We start from the raw sequence: 20,875 nt of genomic DNA, 5'->3' as shown, positions 1-20,875 counted from the left end.
GGCATTGATGGAACATACCTCAAAATAATAAGAGCTATTTATGACAAACCCATACCCAATATCAAACTGAATGGGCAAAAGCTGGAAGTATTCCCCTTGAAAACGGGCGCAAGACAAGGATGCCCTCTCTCATCACTCCTATTCAACATAGTATTGGAAGTTCTGGCCAGGGCAATCAGGCAACGGAAAGAAATACAGTTTATTTAAATAGAAAGAGAAGAAGTCAAATTGTCTCTATTTGCAGACGACATGATTGTTTACTTAGAAAAACCCTTGTCGGCCTGGCACAGTATCTCAGGCCTGTAATCCCAGCACTCTGGGAGGCCGAGGTGGGCGGATCACGAGGTCAGGAGATAGAGACCATCCTGGCTAACATGGTGAAACCCCATCTCTTTTAAAAATACAAAAAAAAAATTAGCCAGGCATGGTGGTGGGTGCCTGTAGTCCCAGCTACTTGGAAGACTGAGGCAGGAGAATGACGTGAACCTGGGAGGCGGAGCTTGCAGTGAGCCGAGACAGCAACACTGCACTCCAGCTTGGGAGATAGAGCGAGACTCCGTCTCAAAAAAAACACAACCCTTGTCTCTGCCCAAAAAAACTCCTTAAGCTGATAAGCAGCTTCAGCTAAGTCTCAGGATACAAAATCAATGTGCAAAAATCACAGGCATTCCTATACACCAACAATAGACAAGCAGAGAGCCAAATCATAAATGAACTTCCATTCACAATTGCTACAAAGAGAATAAAATACCTAGGAATACGACTTACAAGTGATGTGAAGAACTCTTCTAGGAGAACTACAAAGCACTGCTTAAGGAAATAAGACAGGACGCAAACAAATCGAAAAACATTCCATGCTCGTGGATAGGAAGAATCAATATCGTGACAATGGCCACACTGTCCAAAGTAATTTATAGATTCAATACTATTCCCATCAAGCTACCATTGACTTTTTTTGCAGAATTAGAAAAAACTACTTTACATTTCATATGTAACAACAAAAAAAGCCTGTATAGCCAAGACAATCCTAAGGAAAAAGAACAAAGCTGGAGGCATCATGCTACCTGACTTCAAACTATACTACAAAGCTACAGTAACCAAAACAGCATGGTACTGGTACCAAAACATACATATACACCATAGAACATAACAGAGACCTCAGAAATAACACCACACACGTTTTTAGCTTTAAAAGAAACTGTCAAACAATGTTTCAGTTTTATTTCATCTTAATGAAAATTTTAAAACCCACAGCTTACTTTATGTATACTCAGTGGTGAATAACAAAAGCTTTACCTCTAAGACTAGGATCAAAGCAAGGATGCCTGCTCTTGCCACTCCTATTTAACATAGTACTGGAAGTCCCAGCCAGTGCAATCAGGCAAGTTAAAGAACTAAAAGGCATTCAAATTGGAAAGGAAGAAGCAACATTATCTCCGTTAACAGGTGACATGATCTTACATGTAGAAAATGTTTAAGATTCTTAAAAAAAATCCTGGTAAAACTAATAACTGAATTCAGGCAAGTTGCAGGATACAAAATGTTTCTAGACACTAGTAATAAAAAAAATCCTAAAAGAAAATGAAGAAAATAACTCCATTTAAAATAGTATCAAAAAAAATTAAATGTTTAGGAATAAGCTTAACCAAGGAGTCAGAAGACTTGCATGCTGAAAACTACAAAATATTGTTGAAATTACAAAAATAAATGGAAAGTCATTCAATGAATGTGGATTGGAAGACTTAAGATGTCAATACTACTGAAAGAGATCTACAGATCCACTGTAATCTCTATCAAAACCCAAAGGCATTTTTGGCCAAAATTAAAAAATCGATCCTAAAATTCACATGGAATCACAAGGCAACACAAATAGCCAAAGCAATCTTGAAAAGAACAAAAATTGTAGGCCTCACACTTTGATTTTAAAACTTACAATAATCAAAATAGTGTCATACTGGCATAAAGACAGACATGGAGACCAATGGAATAGAGTGGAGTTCAAAAATAGACCCTTACACATATAAAGTCAAATGATTTTCCACAAAGGTATTAAGATTTTTGCTAAGATTTAGGTCTTGGAAAAGGGCAGTGTTTTCAATAAATGGTGATGGGAAAACTGGATTATCTACATGCAGAAGAAGCAGCAGTACTCATGTTATACCTCATTTAAAAATTAACTGAAAATAGATGAAAGACCTAAACATAAGAACTAAAGTATAAAACTCGAAGAAAACACAGGAGAAAACTTCGTGACATTGGATTTGGTAATAATTTCTTGGATATGACACTAAAAGTATAAGCAATAATACAAAAAAAAAGATGTTGAACTTCAAGATTAAAAACTTTTGTGTGTCAAAGAACACTATCAACAAATAGTGAAAACGAAGCCAATAAAATAAGAGAAAATAGTAATTCTTTATCAGGAATTTGTAATTCTTGATAAGAAATTAATATCCAGAATATACCAAGGACTCCTACAACTCAACAACAAAAAAGCAAACAACCCAACTGAAAAATGGGCAAAAGACTTGGACAGACATTATTCCAAATGAGATATACAATGCCAATAAGCATAGGAAAGATGTTCTACATAATTAATCATTAGGGAAATACAAATTAAAACCACCATGAGATACCACTTCACATCCTTTAGGATGGCTACTATCAAGAAAAACAGAAAACAAGCTTTGGCAAGGATGTGGAGAAATTTGACCATTGTGGAAAACTTGGAACACTTGTGTATTGCTGGTGGGAATGTAAAATGGTGCAGCCACTGTGAAAAATAATATTGTGATCCCTCAAACATTTAAAAGAATTACTATATGATCCTGCAATTCTACTTCTGGGTATACACTTAAAAGAAATGAGAGCAGGAACTTGTATACTTATACACTCATGTACAGTGCAGCATTATTCATAATAGCCAAAAGGTGGAAGCAACTGAAGTGCCCATTAAGAGATGAATGGATAAAGAAAATGTGGGTGGTATATGCATTCAATGGAACATTATTAAACCTTTAAAAGGAAAAGCATTTGAGTATATGCTACAATATATGCATGAACTTTGAAGACATTGTGCTAAATGAAATAAGCCCGTCACAAAAGAACAAATATTGTATGACTCGACTTATCTGAAATACCTATATCAGTCAAAGTCATAGAAACGGAAGGCAGATGGGGAGTTTACATTCCATAGGTACAGAGTATCTGTTGACGAAGATGAACACGTTCTGGAGATGGAGGGTGGTAATGGTTGCACAAAGATGTAAATGTGCTGAATGCCATAGAAATGTACACTTACAAAGGATTGAGATGGTAAACTCCATGATATATATCATAATAGAAAAACAATTTAAGTAGTCATATACAGCTAGTGGCTACTATATTGGACAGCACAAGTCAAAATGAGCTACAGTCATTTAGATAATGTGAAGTGGGCACTGAAACAAGAAACAAATAGCTAACGGCAAAAAAAAAAAGGAAGAAAAAAAAATCACATCCATGAAAGCATCAGAAGTTTGAGTCTTCCTATCCATGGAAGACAATATCGACAAGAAGACTGGCCACATTGGTTTATCTCCCCATTTTAAAATTGCGACCCGCAGCCCTTGTGTTTTTCTACCTTAGAGCAGATTTTGTATTTTGTGGGTTTTAAAAGATGCTATGGGTAATCTCATGTTCTGAATGCAGGAGCAATCATATTGTCCCATCTGGAGTATGTTTTTAGTTTCCTTGGAAAGAGCATCAAGCCATATAATTAACTCTACTTATATAGATTCTTGAAACAGTCTCTCTTTTGGACATAGGTAATTCTGATGCAAAGGTCAATATCTGGAGTCTTTCCTGTGAAGTGGTCACTCCAAAAAAGAAAGTCAAGGAAAAGTATTACCGCATCACTGCCGTCACACCACCATTTATGAACTAATTCACATTTATTTTGTGAGAAGGTAATAAGTACTAATGTGAAAAATCTACGCCTCAGTATATTCTGAGTTAATATACTTAGTATTCAAAATTCAAATTCTGAGTCAATCCAAGTTATTTTTTATGCCTTCTCAATATCTCTAACATGTTAATACCAAATGTGACTCTCCAATAATGAGATACAACACATAAAAAGGGTATTTGCAAATGTATTGAACCATAAAAGTCACTTTTCAGAGACTTCTGAATATGCCTGGGAAATTTTACTAATCAGTTGAGGCAGTATGAAGACAGCACAGTAGAACAGTTGAGTGAATCTGGGGAATTTCAAGAACTCAGGTAGAACTACAGAATCACAAGTTGAACTGTTCCAGGTACTTCCTGGAATAGGTTGTAAGGTCAGACGTTAAACATGTACAAAATTAGGACAGAAGCCTAAAGGTCAAGAAAGGTAGACCTTGAAGAGCAAACACAAGGATTTTCATTCTGTGAAAAAGGGAGCTAATGAAAGTTTTGGTGCAAAGGAAGCTGGATGACTGACTGCCCTTCACTGGACAGATGTGGCCTGGATGAGTGGAGAATCTGAACTGAAAGGCCCGCTGAGGTACTACTGAACATGTGAACTAAGCCAGGAAATCAAGTTTGGGAAACATAGAATGATTATATGATTTCTGAGTCTAGTGCTCAGTATTTGACAGTCAGTCTCAAAACTGTTGAAGATTTGAACTTAAGTTTGATTCTAAAAATAGCTTTGTTCTTTGCTGTACAATTAAACTTGAGCTGTTGCTATCTGCACACCTTTTGTTATTGGGAAACAAGACTAGCAACATTCTATTTCTTTCTGAAAAGTGACATGAAAAGCATGAATTTCACTCCATGCAGGATGGTGCTTCTGCCATTGTCGATGAGATGGAAGTCAAGAACTGAGTGGGAAAAAGACAAGAGGCATAATCAGTTTTATCTTCCATGAAGAAGTTATTACACATATAATGAGGCAGAACCCTTCCAATTTTAATAATAATGGAGTGGATATCATTGAGATTACTGAATCAAATTAATGAATTAGCTAGTGATAAGAAGAAAACAACAAGATAATAAATGCTAGGGTACTGTGTACCCACATGCCCTTTACACATCTACATTAAGAAAAGTAGCCAAGTTTCAATTCCTAAGCAGTTATATCCATTTCTTTACATAAGAGAAAATGGTACTTAAGAATGTTTAGAGTTACGGACCTAAAATTATTCCTCCTTGAAGTGGAATATGCAAGTGGAAGGGCAATAATAACAACGTATAAGGTCAAATATAGTGAACTTAGGTGAGAGGCCACAAAGAAAGGCACTATTCAGCTGTCTGTAAAAAAAACAGGCTGTGCAGATGGAGGCAGCAATGAAGCCTCAACTTCCTATGTTGCATTTCAAACACACAGTCTACTCTGGTTCCCTAGTCATTAATTACTATATTCCTCCCTTTGCCCTAACAAAAAGAGCACAAAACTACTCATCATGCAGTGGGAAAAATTGTAACTAGTAGCTCCCTAGACATTTCATTATTCAAATCAACATAAAATGATACAAAATTCCTAGGAAATTGAAGACACCTTCTTTTCACTTTTAAAACTACACTTTGACTAACAGACAATGTGCCTTATTTAACACCATGTAACAAGACCCCTCAAATATATCTTTTATAACTGTGCCTTGACCACAGTTATATAATCTAGAGAATTATAAAATGTGCTCCTGATCAAAACTAGTAACATGACCAGATTCATTATTCACTTTAATGGGATTATTTGTTCAAGTGATGCTATTAATGGATTGGATAATCATCAGATAAAGTACTAATAAAATGTTGAAAGCAAGCAAATTAAGTTATCATAGGCCTTGAGAAACAACGACTGAGGCTGCCATAATAGTTTGATTTGTAGGAAGTTTCAGACTGAAATAATGGCTCAGACTTTTTTCCTGCTGTTACGTTTTGTGAAATAAATGTGTGAAGTCTACAAAGACTAACCAAATGTACAAATTTGAACTTCTCATGAATACAATGACATTTAAAAGTCTCGAAGGGTTCCTTCATAACAGTAAAGTCATTCCACTGAAGTAAAAAACAATTTTAAAATATTTGGAAAAAGGGCCAAGCTATGTCATTAGTACATATTGGCCAGAGGCAAAGGGGGCGACACTGAGATATTCCATATTAAATTATAACTTTTAATCAATTCTAGCCTTTTCTTAGTAGAAGCATTCAATAACCATTAAGAAAAGTTGTCATCCATCAGATGATGTCTTGACATTCCCATATATCTTATATTATTTCAATAACAAGTATCATGTTAAATCATTAATACATCTTCGCGTATATGTGTGTTTTCCAGAAAAAAAACCTACGGTAAAACGCTAGTTTATATTTGTATGGCAGCATAATTTATGCTTGCATTATCTCTTTGGATTTTAAAACTCTCTTCTGAAGTTGATAAGACAAGTGTTATTTCACTATTTCGCAAACAGAGAGTAAGAGACCTCCCCCCAAATCACCTGATATTCTGATTCAAAATTCAGGGAGGTTCCTACTGAGTTTTGCTCTCCCTTGGTTTGCCCTTTGTGTTGAAAGGGCAGATATATCACCTTCTTTTAAAGAAGAGACCAAAATGCAATGATAGAAAGAGCACTAAACCCTTGTTGAAGAAAAGTCTCCTGACAAAATTCTGACCGGTCACTTGATTTGTCAAAGGTACTAGCTCAGAGTTAAAGGAAATAAATCTTACACAACTTTAATTTCTCTGTGAAAACAACGGAATCTTAGATTGTTGTACCTCATTCTTAATATGTAAGAATAAAATGTGAGCTTAAATTAATGCTAGATCACAAGCTAGTATTACAACATACTACATGTTTACATGCGCGCACACACACACACAAACACAGGTACATATTTTTCCAAAGGGATATTAACGAATCATTCACTTTATCTTCAGAATAATACTTAAGCATATTGCAAAACAGCACAGACCAAAGATGAGTCACCCATCCCCAGGGGTTTGATTTTATGACTGCCTTAGGGTAGATAATTACAACAATAATTACAACATTCAATCTATTTCCTTGACCAAAAAGACCTACCTATCTGCCAGGAATTAAGTCTAGATCATTTTGACTTATACATGTAAATTTATAATATCACCACCTTGCCTTGGTATATTTTAATTTTTCAGCAGGCTCTCACATGCTAATACACACTGCTACACTTCTGGGTTTAATGAAAAAATCTTCAGCTCCCTGGCTCTGGGCCTCACCTTGTGAAGTCTGTCATTTCCATCATGATCATGCACATCTGCTTGGCCAGTACAATGATATCATTGCCGCTGTCGTCCCATTTGGCCACTTCTGCATCCAGCTTGCTTTTCTCTTGATGGAATATCTCCACCTGCTCAGCTATTTTTGCCTTCTCCTCCTGCGGTAGTTGCGCCATGATGGCCTGCGTGGGTTACAGAAAAAGCGTGAGTGACGGTGACAAAGGAAGTACAGACCGTATGTTGACTCTGCCTTCTGCGGATGGCAGAGCCAGACCCTGCAAAGGCTTATGAGCTACCCTGCCATTTCGGAAAGCACGTCTTTCTCCATTCCAGGGAGGCCACCAGCACAGGCTGATAAGCTCCCCAAAGTCCCCGTCCCACTCCCATATATGAAAAATACAGAGATATCCAAAGCTACGTGCGCACTGGCAATAACAGAACCTCTCTGCCGCTTTGATGGCATATGTTTGTTCAAAAGAAGCTATTCTTGACAATTTTTATATTTGGTCTCAGGAAACTTTTACCAGATGAAAGAATGCACCTCTTTCAACACTGAAATCTGTTCAGAGAAGGGAAAAAAGAAAAACGGCCTTCTGTCACTGGAAAGGAGAGGAATTTTAAACACTATCTGAGCATCCAAGTGGGGGAGGATGGGGCTACTTTGAGTGTAAATGAAGGTGTCTACACAGAGATGCCAAACAAAAATCCCCTGCCCAGGGCATGCCAGGGATGGCATGCCTACTCCCAGCCCTCCCCCATCTCCTTTAGGGTGGTAGCATGCCTGTGGCTCCTCGTTAAAGCCTTTGAGTACGTAGGCAGAAAAGTTATAATGGGATAAAGTATAAAATTAGGAAGCGTGGGTTCATTTTCAATAACTGCTAGGTAAGAAAATGTAGAAAAGGGAAAACTGCAGTCTTCTCCTTATTCATGGATTCCTTCATTTGCCAATTTGCCTACTCTCTAAAATATATTTGTAACCCCAAAATCAAGGCTTGTAGCATTTTCGTGGTCATTTGCAAATGTGGGCAGAGCAGCAAAAAATTTGAGTTGCCGGACATGCATATTCCCAGATGAGGTTGAAAAGGCAATGCTCTGCCTTCCTTTTTCAGCTCTCATACTGTAAACAAGTGTACTTTTTACAGTCTATTTACTGCTATATTTTTCGTATCTTTGTGCTTTTTTTTTTTTTTAGTAACTTTGCTGTTTAAAACGGCTCCAAGCATGGTGCTGAAGTGCATCTAATGTCCCTGAGCATGAGAAGGCTAGCATGTGCCTTATGGAGAAAATACATGTGTTAGCTAAGTTTCAATCAGGCATGAGTTACAGAGCTATTGGCTGTGAGTTCAATGTTAATGAATCAAAAATATAAAGTGTCTAAACAGAAACACCCATTAAACATAGTTATGTATTGATCAGCTAAAGAAAATGTCTTGACTGGCAGCTCTGAGGAACCTAATGCTGTATTTCCCTAGGAGCAATGGTTAAATATTTGCTAATTAAATGTTCATGATGACTTCATAGAACATAACTATCAGGAGAAATGAGAATCAACTATGTTTGTTAAACACCATTTAGGTAGCATGCCCTGAATGAAATGTTTGACATCACCTTATCACATCCTCCCAAAACTGTATGCAACCTGCGTCACAGACAGGGGAATGTGAACAGGTGCTTCCATTTCCCCGCTTCTGGGATACACATATTTTCCAGCAGACAGACCAAGAGAGTACAGTTTGGGGGACTGCAGTTTCTGCAATGAACAAGTAAAATAACACAAGAAAAATGCTTCCTAAATTGTAAATCTTCTCCCGGTGTGAGTGAATAAATTTGGAAGGACTAATAACTAGTATCGGGCAATGTGAGCTCAGAAAAACTGGGTTCAACCAGGGCTCTGTAGCTGACATGGGTTAAGACTTCACTGTTATATGGATCTATCATTGATCTCTTCATATAGAATATGGGTATAGTAAATAATTACCTCAAAAGGTGATGGTGGGCAGCAAATTAAATGTGTTTTTTCAAAAAAATGAAAGTAAGCATGTATAGAATTATCATTAACATTATATTATAATTTCCACCATTAGTTTGCCTTTCCAACTACCCCTCTGGCTCTGGCTCATTTCTTAGTTGCCATAGGGAAAGGGATGGGCTTGGGGTCTATGCAACTATCTACAAATAGAAGATGGTTATGATTCCTTATGTATATCAACAAATACTGGGTACTGTGCTGAGACTTATGTATGTCAAATAACAATCTACTTAATTATTCTAATACTATTACCATCCCCATTTTAATAATAATATGTAGGCCCAGAGAAATTCATAAAATTCCTAATATCACACAATAGGCTGTAGGAACAGGATTCAAACCCATTGAACTAAGATCATTCTTAACCATTGTACACAACTGGATCATCAGTTGTGCGTGGCCATGCAGCTTACCCACTGTCCAGGGTTCCTCAACCAAGTGGGGCAAGGGTCACTGAAATCACTGCACTGCTCACCAGGCTGTGCATCCTGGTGGATGCCATAGACATGAGTTGCATATGGTGTCTGATTTGCCTAACAGTATCCTTCCCAGATGCTTCTTACTAATAGCCACATCTACTAACTTCCATGGATGCATGTATGTGGCTTTAAATAGCATGTGTACATATTTTTGGATATGCATGTGTATGTGTAAATTTTAATCCATATTTAAAAATCCAGACTTGCATGAATACTATTGTTAAGATATTTAAAATACTGTATCTTAAAAGATATTGTTAAAATAGCTTTAAAAACTGTATTTAAAAAGGTACTTGATATACGTGAGTTTATTATAACCTCACATTTGCAATGTTGTGTTCATAGCAAGACAGCTATTCCACTATATTTGAGATATGTCTGATTTACAGAAATTAAATATGCACCTTTTTCCTTAACTATCCCTTTCTGATGACCTATTGCTGTTTTTGGTTTTTGTCCTCCTCATACAAAAGAGCAAATCACACTTTACTTAGACCTCACCTCACAGATCCTAAACCAGCATCATTTAAAGCATTCGCTGGGTGCTTCTTTGTAAAAGAATTCGTAAAACTATCAGCAGACTCCCAGAGTCAATGTTCAATCCCCAGATGAAAAGCAATGCACATTTCATTGTCCCAACACAAGGTTAATTTGTGCACTGAAAGGTGTATACTTCTCTGTCAACTATAGCACTTGGGTCTCCATTATACAATTTAGCACTTGAATATTAACTGCTTTGCTTTGCTCTCTAATTAATTCCTATGAATGCCCTACTGCTAACTTCTTTCCATGCTTCCCTAGGGTTTAGGCTGCCATATCCTGCCCATAGTAGAAGCTTAATAAACATCTTTTGACTGACTGCTTAAACATTTTTCCAATCACTGCATTAACATAATTCAAGAGAAGTTGCCAGAACTGACACACACATTCTAAGGACACAATTCTGAAGAAAAACTGTCCCCTCCAATGCAAGTTTGCAAAGGAAGATATGATTTTGACTCTAGAGATGCTTGACCTGCATAATACACTTAATGGTGTGTGACTTGGGTGAAAGCATCCTTCCATTTGCCTCTGCTTATGTAGCTGTCAATGAGCTGAAGTCTCTTCCTAAATATTCTTAAAATGCTCTTGCTTTTAAAAATTCATAATTGACCTTTTCTGAAACTGGAATTTAAAAAAAGGTTATCTATAAACAGTAGATCACAAACTGTGAAATTTGCAAATTAATCAAATTAGAATTCAACACATGAGTTTTAATTAGGTCTTATCAATGTAACTCAGCAATTTGAAATGTTAACACATTAAAGCCATTCTAGCTAGAAAAAAATAGAAGCCAGCTACATTGAAATCAAACTCACTATAAAATACCTAACATGCAATTGTTCATTCCCTCAAACTAAGGGAACATGAGAAAAATTATCTTCATAGCCAAGAGGAAAGGGGACATACCAGATTTTCTGTTTGTATGATATGATTACCCAGGACAGGTTAAGTTTCTGGTTTTCACAGTAGCCAAGCACAGCTGTCCAAATTGTTGATCTGCCTGATGTGGGGTCCCAAATTAGTGGCATCAGAGAAATTAATCTAAAAGGATTCTTTCCCCCAACCCCAGGGTCCCTCCCAGCCTTTCCTCTGAACCACCAACCATTTTTTGGTGATTGTTATAAACCCTACCTATTAAAAGTGAAAATCACTGATAAAAGCAAGCAGCCACTCAAATAGCACTGAATCCTTTCTTCAGTTTAAATCTCAAGGAGATTTTGATATAATTATCTTCTAATTTCCGGAGGAAAAAAATGATTTTTAAAGTCTTTGGGTCCCCAAATTGACAAGGTTCATTTCTTAAGCATAGAACAAGAGGCTAACATTAAGTTTCAAGTACAGGAATGTTTATAAATAACAATTAAAGGGACTAAAACTCAATGTGCCTGTTTCTACTCACTTGACTTTAAAGCAGTATAATAAATATAAGTAGTTAAGAAGTAGGTCCTTTGATTCTTACCCATCTCTAGCTGTGAAGTGAATTGGAAAATTGAGGTAATTGTCCCATTAACTCAAGTAAAAACTCTCATGATTGCCTGAATTATCCAACTCTTTCAGGTGAAATTAGCCAGCCTTCTAATGAACGATTAGCTCAAGCCACAAGCATCATCACCATTACCACCAACTTAATTATTACATATTTATATGACAAATCCTGTGATACATTTTATCATAGAATTCTTCCTTTGACCTTATGAGGTAGCGTATGAGGAGATGAAGTGTGGAGAAGTTAAGAAAGTTGCCCCAAAGTCACACAGCTTCACTAAGTCCATATTTAAAATCAGGTCTGTGTGACTCCAAATAATATATTGTATCACCAAGGTCAAGAGCCCAGCGATTGTCACTAACCTATTTTAACTATGTCAACCTGTGGAGAAACAGTTTCTATTATGTCATGTCTAGGATGAAAGGGTACCACATCACCTCCATATTTTATCAGATCACCACCATCCATATTGATTCCCATTCATCTCCCCTCATTACTCCCGCCCCCTCTCTCCTCTCCCTCAGAATGTTGTAGGCAAGCAGCAGACATGGGCATATAAAGGAAAGTTTGTAAACCCTTTAATTCCAGAATTTGAGAGCAATGTTGGATGGGGTTACTAAAAGCTTATCTCCCACTTAAACCTTCTTATAGATTAATTAATCATTTTCAGAAAGGGAAACTTCTCTAAATGTGAACACAAAGTAATATCATTAACATGGGAGGACTTGCTGCAGGGAAGAGCAAATGCCTCTGTCAAAGACAAAGTTCGCCTCCTTCACAATTTGGAACAACTTAGCACACTTTGCTGGTCAAAAGTCTGACCATCTATCATTTCAGCAATTCAATGCACCCTCTTATTTCCAACTTAACAGCCATAATTCCTTGTCTCTGATTTGTCATCATATAATTACAGGCTAAAATAGGCTGACTCAGTAAGTAATGCTGTCTGCTGCAAGTTAATCATACAGACCACATGATGGACCTCAAAGACAAATGAGCAAGTGGTGAATTTATAGGAGTGCTCTGTTCTTACTATCTTGGACCCTGTTTCTAATTCATGCTGGAAAAAACTCTCAGAAAAGACTCTAGTGTGAAGAAATAATAGATGATAAAGACAGGAGTCTCTGAATTGTATTTCCGCCCATCATCATTGACTTGAAGTCTAATGTAAATAAGGCTAGAATTCTGTTCTCAGTGAAACAGAGGTATATTGGGACTCTATTCTTCCTTGTAAAAGTGGGACTGGTCATGACATTTTGACAAGATGGTGATTATAAAGCAAGATGAGTTGTACAACCTGTCTTTGTCTTTAAGAAAACTAGTCAGTGGATACTAGGCTGCATGTATACTGAGTTGCAGTTAGTCAGTCAAATTGACTGAATTGCTTCATGTTTGGATGAATTATTCAAAATTGCCCTTTGTCAGTGACAAAAATGCTGGTTTTACTTAATTCTGAAGATGAATTGACTGTTTAATTAGTCTGACGTTTTGCCAACAGAGTCAAAAGATTTTCAAGTTACTGACCTTTCCAATTTTCAACATTTTAGGGGGGATTAAATAAAATCTGCAAGAAAATTTTGAAATAGGGGGCTGAATGCCTACTTTTCTGCTGTCCCACCATCGTGTGATCAGAAAGGATTTCTCTTAGAAAGGATAATTATCACAGTCATCTTTATTGAGCATTTACTGTACATCTAATATTGTGCCCATTATTTTACAAATATTAAGGAATTAAATCTTTATAAGAATCCTATCAGGTAACCCTGTTATTCACATATTAGGGATGATAGGTCTGAAACTCAGAAAAATTAAGCATGGTAGCTTTGAGCATGGTTCTAATGCTGCTCTTTATAATTCAAAACCAAATCTGTCTGAAAACAAAGCCTTTGTCTTTAATATTCTTTTACCTTCACATCCCTCCTATTAATGTTTGTTTATATCTTTTGGATCACTTGATTGTTGGGTGAGAATTTCAGGGCATAAAGCATATAAGAGAAATTGGGTTTTAGACACAAAGTCTTTCTTGACTAAACATCTCCTTCAAGTCCTCTTTATTTTAACCTCTGATTATTTTTCTTTCACAATTCTTAAGGCAGTGTGGGCTTTCTGGGGTTTCCCAATTTCTATTTTAAATTACCACCTCTTTCTCAACTTCCTGCTTTCTATTCATTATCTTTCATTTAAATAAAACTTAACACAGAAAATTAGAATATCTAATTCTCAGTTATACTATAATCGGATTGTTTTTACTCTTTGGAAACTGAGCTTTTAAGGGGAGGAAAATTTCATCCTCCTATGCAATCTCTAAAGATTTCATCTCTCACCACCAGCTTGATTATGTACAGCTACCCTCTGGGTGATACAGCTAATCAGATTGATCCAAATTTAGGATGCTCTTTGGACCAAATGCATTGGTGAACAGTATCATGGATTACTCAAACGTCAGGCAGAGCTGGTACTCTCTCTGTTGCTTCCTGATCCTTAAACTTGCATATTTCTAATTTGTCTCTAATTTATTTTTCTATCACATGGTAGACAGATCTAGGAATACCACCATGGGAGTAGACAGGCATCATGAGGAAACAAAACATTCTCTATCTAATGGCCTTGAACCCATTTCAAAAGATATGATCTTAGATATCATAGAACATAGGCCATTGTATGGAGCAGCAGCCCAGCTATTAACAAAGTAGTACCCTGAGTCCCCATTTGTCATTGCCTCTTGTGTTGACAAGCTTGGAGACTTCAGAAAGAACAATGGTGACTGTGCCAATGCAAAATTTGCTGTATTACAGTGTCCCCTATCAGTTTATCATCCAGTTGTAATACCCAACCCCAACAAAATCAATTATACACATAAAAGCTTGCTGTGATGTGGTTGCTATGTTTCTAGTGATACCAAAAGAGGGGAGTTAAAGGAATCAGGAGCAGTGGTGGTGATTTTCACTGTGTAAAACGTGATTTGCTATAAACCACCTCAGATGACAGCACAGATTTCTGACCCATGAATCTCTGGGGTACCACATCTCTGGAGTTTAGAAATACCCTCAAACCATTTTAGTAAACACGGGCCGTGTGTGCCAAGCCAAAGTCTTACATGTCCACTCACCCGTGCGCTCTGCCCTGCAATGAGCTGGTCATCCTCAGTCTGAACACTTGTCCTACTACGCACATCGTAATCTTCCTGCTCAAAGTCAGAATCATCCTCTAGTTCTTCTGGGGTCTAAAGACAAAAAGAGAAAAATGAGCATATTTAAATTGATAACCTTCACCCCCATCCACACACTTCATTGCAAAGGCTAAATATCCCTCAGAAAGCAGAGCTCATAGCATCCTACATAGCATCCACACAGCTATGTGGGTTGGTATTAGCTGGAATGCAGTCAGAAAAATCAAGCTGCCCTAATTTACTTTAAAATATATATTTTATTATTTCCTCATACAGGTATAGTAAGTCTAACTTGAAGTGATATGCTAATTTTAAGAAAAATTATATTTGTGTATTATTTCTACCCATCCAAATCTATTGAAAGAAAAGAACCATCAACAACAAAATTTACACCTATACTTCTATAATGCCACTTTTGCTCTATAAACAAAAAAAGTTGATTATCTCCAGGCCAAAGGCTAGACCTGAGGGAATAACTGGTCACAAAGCCATAAGGTATAAAGGTTATAAGCACAGGCTCTAGAGTCAAGACTGCTTGAATATGAGCCCCTGTGTGCTCATAAATAAACTATCTTACCTCTCTTAGTTTGACTTCTTCCTCTGTAAATTGAGGTTGATAACAGTAGCTACCTCTATGATTGCTGTGAAGATTAGGCAATGTGTTCTCTGTATAGTATCAGACACAGAGTAGGTATTCTTTAAATGTTTGCCATCATTATTACTTGGGGTTTGTTGTTTGTTTCGAGACAGGGTCTCACTGTGTAGCCCAGGCTGGAGTACAGCAGTGCGATTTTGGCTCACTATAACTTCCACCTCCCAGGTTCAAGTGATTCTTGTGCCTCAGCCACCCAAGTAGCTCAGATTACAGGTTTACACCATCATGCTTGGCTAATTTTTGTATTTTTAGTAGAGACAAGGTTTCACTGTGTTGGCCAGGCTGGTCTTGAACTCCTGGTCTCAAGTGATCTGCCTGCCTTGGCCTCCCAAAGTGCTAGGATTACAAGCATGAGTCACTGTGCCTGGCCCATCATCATTATTAGGATTTTTAAATCAATTCATTCAACAAAGTTTATGAAATGAAGCTACTGATTACCACATACCCAGAAAGGATTTAATAACTTTTACATATATATTATCAATTTAGCTCAGATGAGCACAGTGACATTAGGGATCACTCTCTATTTACAGGTAATACAAGGTGCAGATAAGTTAAGACATGTGCCCCATGTCCCTAAATTAGTTAATAAAGAACCAGAAGTTACATCTAAACACCCAAGTGTATCTGACTCCAAACATACTTCTCACTAGTTTTTGTTGTAGTTTATTCACATAACACATTTAGCAAGATGTGAAGTTATAAAATGGCTTAAAAAGAGTAGAGTTAGATCAAGATCCTTTCCAATCTACAACATCAGTGATAAGGAAAAGATAAGAAAGAATCCATAAGCCCAGGAATAAAATGCCTTTCCATCTTCAATGGCAATAATAACAGATAACTGTGCATTAAGTGCTTAACATGTGTCTGTCAATGTTTTTCCTAAGTGCTTTACAGGCACTAACTCATGCAGGTTTCTTAACACTCCTTTGATGTAGACACTAGTTTCTCCATTTTCCAGGTAAGAAAACTGAGGCATGAGAGGTTTTATCTTGTTCTAAGACTTTGCTAACTCTATGAGGTTAAATTCGAAAGGTGGAAGGATGGTGGACAAAAGTAAGAGAGTGAATCAGTGTGAGATTAGCCTGACAGGAGATGGTCTTCCACAGACTGCCTCTTGGCATATCGTAGGACCACATTCCAGGGCAATGCCTTTCAAAAGAAAAGAGCAGACCGCAAGGAATACCAGTGATGCAGTTGCCCATTCCCCATCCAAAAGGGCACATTTTTTTTCCTGCTGGTTTCTTTGGTTACCACAGTGTAATTAATCAGGTGCGGTTATTGATGAAGCCTTGAGATTGGTCAGACAGGCATAAAATGGGGTCCTTCATGCCAATATCATGTTATGCCTAGTAATTTTCCAAGCTTTGGCATATCACACTTGTTTTTCCTTCTCTCTCACCATCAACCTTATTAACATTCACTCAGTCATCTACAGATGTTTACTTTCATAGGAATATTAAAATAAGGAGAGAAGAAAGAAGTTTTGTTCCCATATTTTATTAACTAAAGCAGGGGTACAGTAGGCAGAGCCCAGTTCAAATAACTGATTGTGTTTTTATTGTGGACAGAGACAATATTCTCTGATCATTCCTCCCTCTTTTGCAGTGTACTGTGGGACAGTTATAGCAAGTTGGTAAATTCAGCTGACAGATGAGATGACAAGATTACAAGCACTTTTTGTCATTAGTTCTTGAAAAAGTAAAATCGAAAATCTCATTTAACAAAAATAAGCAGAATATGACAGTGCTTATAGTACTGTGTCCAAACATTTCAGTGATCTGTGCATTTAGCAGAGGAGTCAATGACAAACCCAACCTGGCAGCATAAGGCTAATAATGATGAGTTTTTATTCAAGTGACAATGGCCCAAGAACCAAAATAAAGAAAAAAACATTAAAATCAAAAGAGACATTAACTTGGATGAGGACTCAGGGGACCTGCATGTTTTGACCTAACTCTGCCACTCACAAGCTATATGTCTTCGGCAAGTCACTTAGTTTCACTGCTTCTGTGTCTCCCTGCTCATAAAATGGAGATTATAATTGCTATTTGCACTTTCTGCCCCACAGGACTCCTAAGCTCAGATGTATAGAAAAATGCTTTAGGAACCATAAAAATTAATTAAATTCATAAATGACGGTGATAATTACTGTGCTTAATAATAAAATATAACACCTAATAACAACAACAGCAATAATAATGGCAATCATTGTTTATCACCCACTATGGGACAGGCATTCAGCTAAAGAATTTGATCCTTACAAAAACCTAATGAAATAAATGTAATCGCCATTTTATAGGTGTGTGAACAGGCTCAGAATTGTTGAGTATATTTCCCAAAACATCACACCTAGCAAGTGGCAGAGGTGGACAAGTTGAAGGTTTCAGAGCTCATGCTTTTAACCATCACAAATACCACCAGACAAACAGATGAGCTTAAGCTATTTTCATGTGCCTTAAACATGAAACAAAACCATCCAACGCATCCATATAAATAGTTCTGTGCATGTGCAGTTTGCTAATTGCATGTGAGTATGTCTCCTATTCATGGCATTAATTTTTGAATTACTCATTTTTAAAACTATGAGTGCTATTTTTTAGTTGGTCAAAGACCTCCATGAATTAAATGAAACATGGAAAATTACAGAGTATCTGCCAATGGGCCCAGGAAGATTACACTTGTATTACTAGCTAGTGTTACAGGGTAAAGGAATAAATAAAATAAATAGTTCACTGTACTGGAGGATAGAGACTGAGGGTGAAAGTTCTACGTGCTCTTTGGGAAGGCCTTTCTCAATAAACAGAAACCACTTAAAGTCTACTCCTAGTTTCCTCCTTCCACTACTTTCTGTTTTGTTGTCGAAGTGGGTCATACCTGTAAAATGGCACAAAGTATTCAGACTCTAAAATCTCTCTAAAGAGTCTACGAGATCGACTTGTGCTCATTACAGGGGCCAAGGGAGATCATGTGGCTTGACCAGGGTCAGTTGCAAAACAGGACCCATTCATCTGCTGCTGGTGCTCAATTTCCTCTGCAACAGCCTCTATAGAGAAACACAGTGAGAAAGTATTGAAGGATTCAGTCATTTCACCTGGACGTGAGTTGTTGAGTAAATTTTACACGAAATGAGCCCAGACGAAATGACTCTTAATCCTTCAATATTTTCTCATGTCTCATAAAATGTAATAAGAACCATTGAAAGAAAGGGCCCAAATGTGTATGAGAATTTCACTGGGAGAAGGCTGAGAATATAGGTTGGCAAGAGAGTTTAAAAGATGCATGAGGTAGGATTTCCCAACAGAGCTCAACACCACTGGAATGGGCTGCAGACTAGAAAATCAAATTAGAGATCCAAAGGCCTAAAACAAAACAAAACAAAACAAAATAAAATAAAATAAAATAAATTTTAATCAGGGGTGATTGGCAACCAGTGACTCTGGCCTGGTCTGGATTACTCTGGAGGTTCCTACCTGATCTTACTTCTGCTCTTGCCCCATACATTCTGTTCTCACCAGCATAGCCATGGTGGTCCTTTTAAGGTCTAAGTCAGATCACACTATTCCCCTGCTCAGAACCCTCCAATGGCTTGCAATTCATTCAATAAGGTCCTTAGGTCTCTAGGTCAAGTTCCTGGCTCCAACCTTTGCACTTGCCATTCCCTCTGCCTGAAACATACTCTGCCTGAATACCGTTAGGGCTTATTTCTTCTTCCTTCTCCCAGTATCTTCTCAAATGCCACCCAGGTATTTCCTTTCATAAGATCCATGCCCACCAGAAGCTCTATCCCTTTAGGCTACTTTGGTTTTCTCTGTGGCCCAATGTCTGACATATTTCCTTGTTTATTCTCTGTCTCCTACCAGAGGAATAGAAATCCTGCGAGGGTAGAGACTTTTGTCTGCTTTGTTCATCTCTGTATTTAGAGCAACTCCAAAAGTTTGGACATCTAATAAGCTTTCAGCAAATAAATGAATAACCAAGGCAGAATTACCAATTTTTAATAATACTGAACTATTTCTAACTAATAAAACTAGACACCTTAAGAGGCCATGTTGATTAACAGGATAGTGACAATCTATAATAAGTAAATTTTGTTGCATAAGTAGTTTATAAAGTCTTTTCAACTCTTTTTTAGCTGTGACAAACATTGACTCCAGCTCCTATAATTTTGATAATACTGTTGACTTATTTAACAAATTCTAGTTCATTAATTGACTATATAAAGACAAACTTCATCCTATCAGAATGAAGAAAAGAAGTATTTCCTGGGAGCATGCTAAGTGCTAGATCTATGCTACTCCTTCATAACTGTGGTAACATTTGTCACCACTTGTGTACAAATGAAGTGCAGACAGGTAATTAGCATGCTGATGATCCCAAAATAGTTGAGCTGAATTCCAAACTTCACTGCTTTAAAGCACCCTCACGTAATTTTTTTCATGGTGCCCTTAGGCTAAAAAAACAAGAACAAACAAATAACTATAACAATTATGTCCATTAGGCAGAGTTTGGCCCAATCAATTTAATCCATTTTTATAATCTATAATAACAAGTTATTATTGGTACCTATTATATACTGTACTTCTTCTCAAATGTTGGAATCTAAATGGACACTCATCAATTTTAGAGATTCCTTTTTACCAGTGATTGCTACAAACCCAGCAGCACATATGAATCAAAAGATATGTACCAACGTAATGTTTAAACTGTGATTTGTAACTAATATTTCATACAGAATTCAAGAGATGTCTATGTGTTACCTTTGAAATTTTAAAATATCTGGCAATGCTCCAGGGCACCTTGATACACAGTTTGGGAGATGTGAAGTTAAACTACAGACCTTTATCTGAACCCTGTTCCAGGCCCTATAATTTCTTTTACCTGCTTTTGAAAGTATCATACACAACCAAATTAATGAGTTGCAAATGCAAAAGATTCATCTATAGATATCATCATAGATCTTTCAGAGTCATTCTTACAAGAAGCAACTACTGTTTCATTGAATACAAATCTCCTGACACCAAGATATTACCACCTTCTACCCTACCCATCTTAATTTACAATGCTAAAAGTTTAACTTTTTGTCTTGAATATATACTTGGTCCTCATTATTTATGGATTCCTTACTTATTTGTCTACTCCTTAAAATTCATTTGTAATCCCCCAAATCAATAACTATCTTTATTGTTATTCCCAGACATCAAGAGTGTAAAAAATCTGAGTCACAGGATGTGCATGTTCCCAGCTAAGGTCAAGCACCACAGTGCTCTGCCTCTTTATTTAAGGTCTCAT

The 20,875-nt window shown here is 37.0% G+C and overlaps 1 protein-coding gene across 5 annotated transcripts in view; it reads right to left on the bottom strand.

Moving 5' to 3' along the window:
• Positions 1–20,875, bottom strand: part of CTNNA2 (catenin alpha 2) — a 1,168,663-nt gene that overhangs the window by 50,953 nt on the left and 1,096,835 nt on the right. For all 5 annotated transcript variants that reach the window (XM_033175260.1, XM_033175261.1, XM_033175262.1 and 2 more), the window contains 2 exons: positions 14,869–14,982; positions 7,223–7,404 (listed from right to left, as the gene is read on the bottom strand). In XM_033175260.1, the coding sequence (XP_033031151.1) occupies positions 7,223–7,404; positions 14,869–14,982 (296 nt within the window). The remainder of the gene's footprint in view (positions 1–7,222; positions 7,405–14,868; positions 14,983–20,875) is intronic.

The sequence above is a fragment of the Trachypithecus francoisi genome, unplaced genomic scaffold (genome assembly GCF_009764315.1).
Source record: "Trachypithecus francoisi isolate TF-2019V2 unplaced genomic scaffold, Tfra_2.0 Lachesis_group17, whole genome shotgun sequence".
NCBI lineage: Eukaryota > Metazoa > Chordata > Mammalia > Primates > Cercopithecidae > Trachypithecus > Trachypithecus francoisi.
Note: the sequence above shows the minus strand (reverse complement) of the source record. Positions and strands in the feature narration are given on the sequence as shown.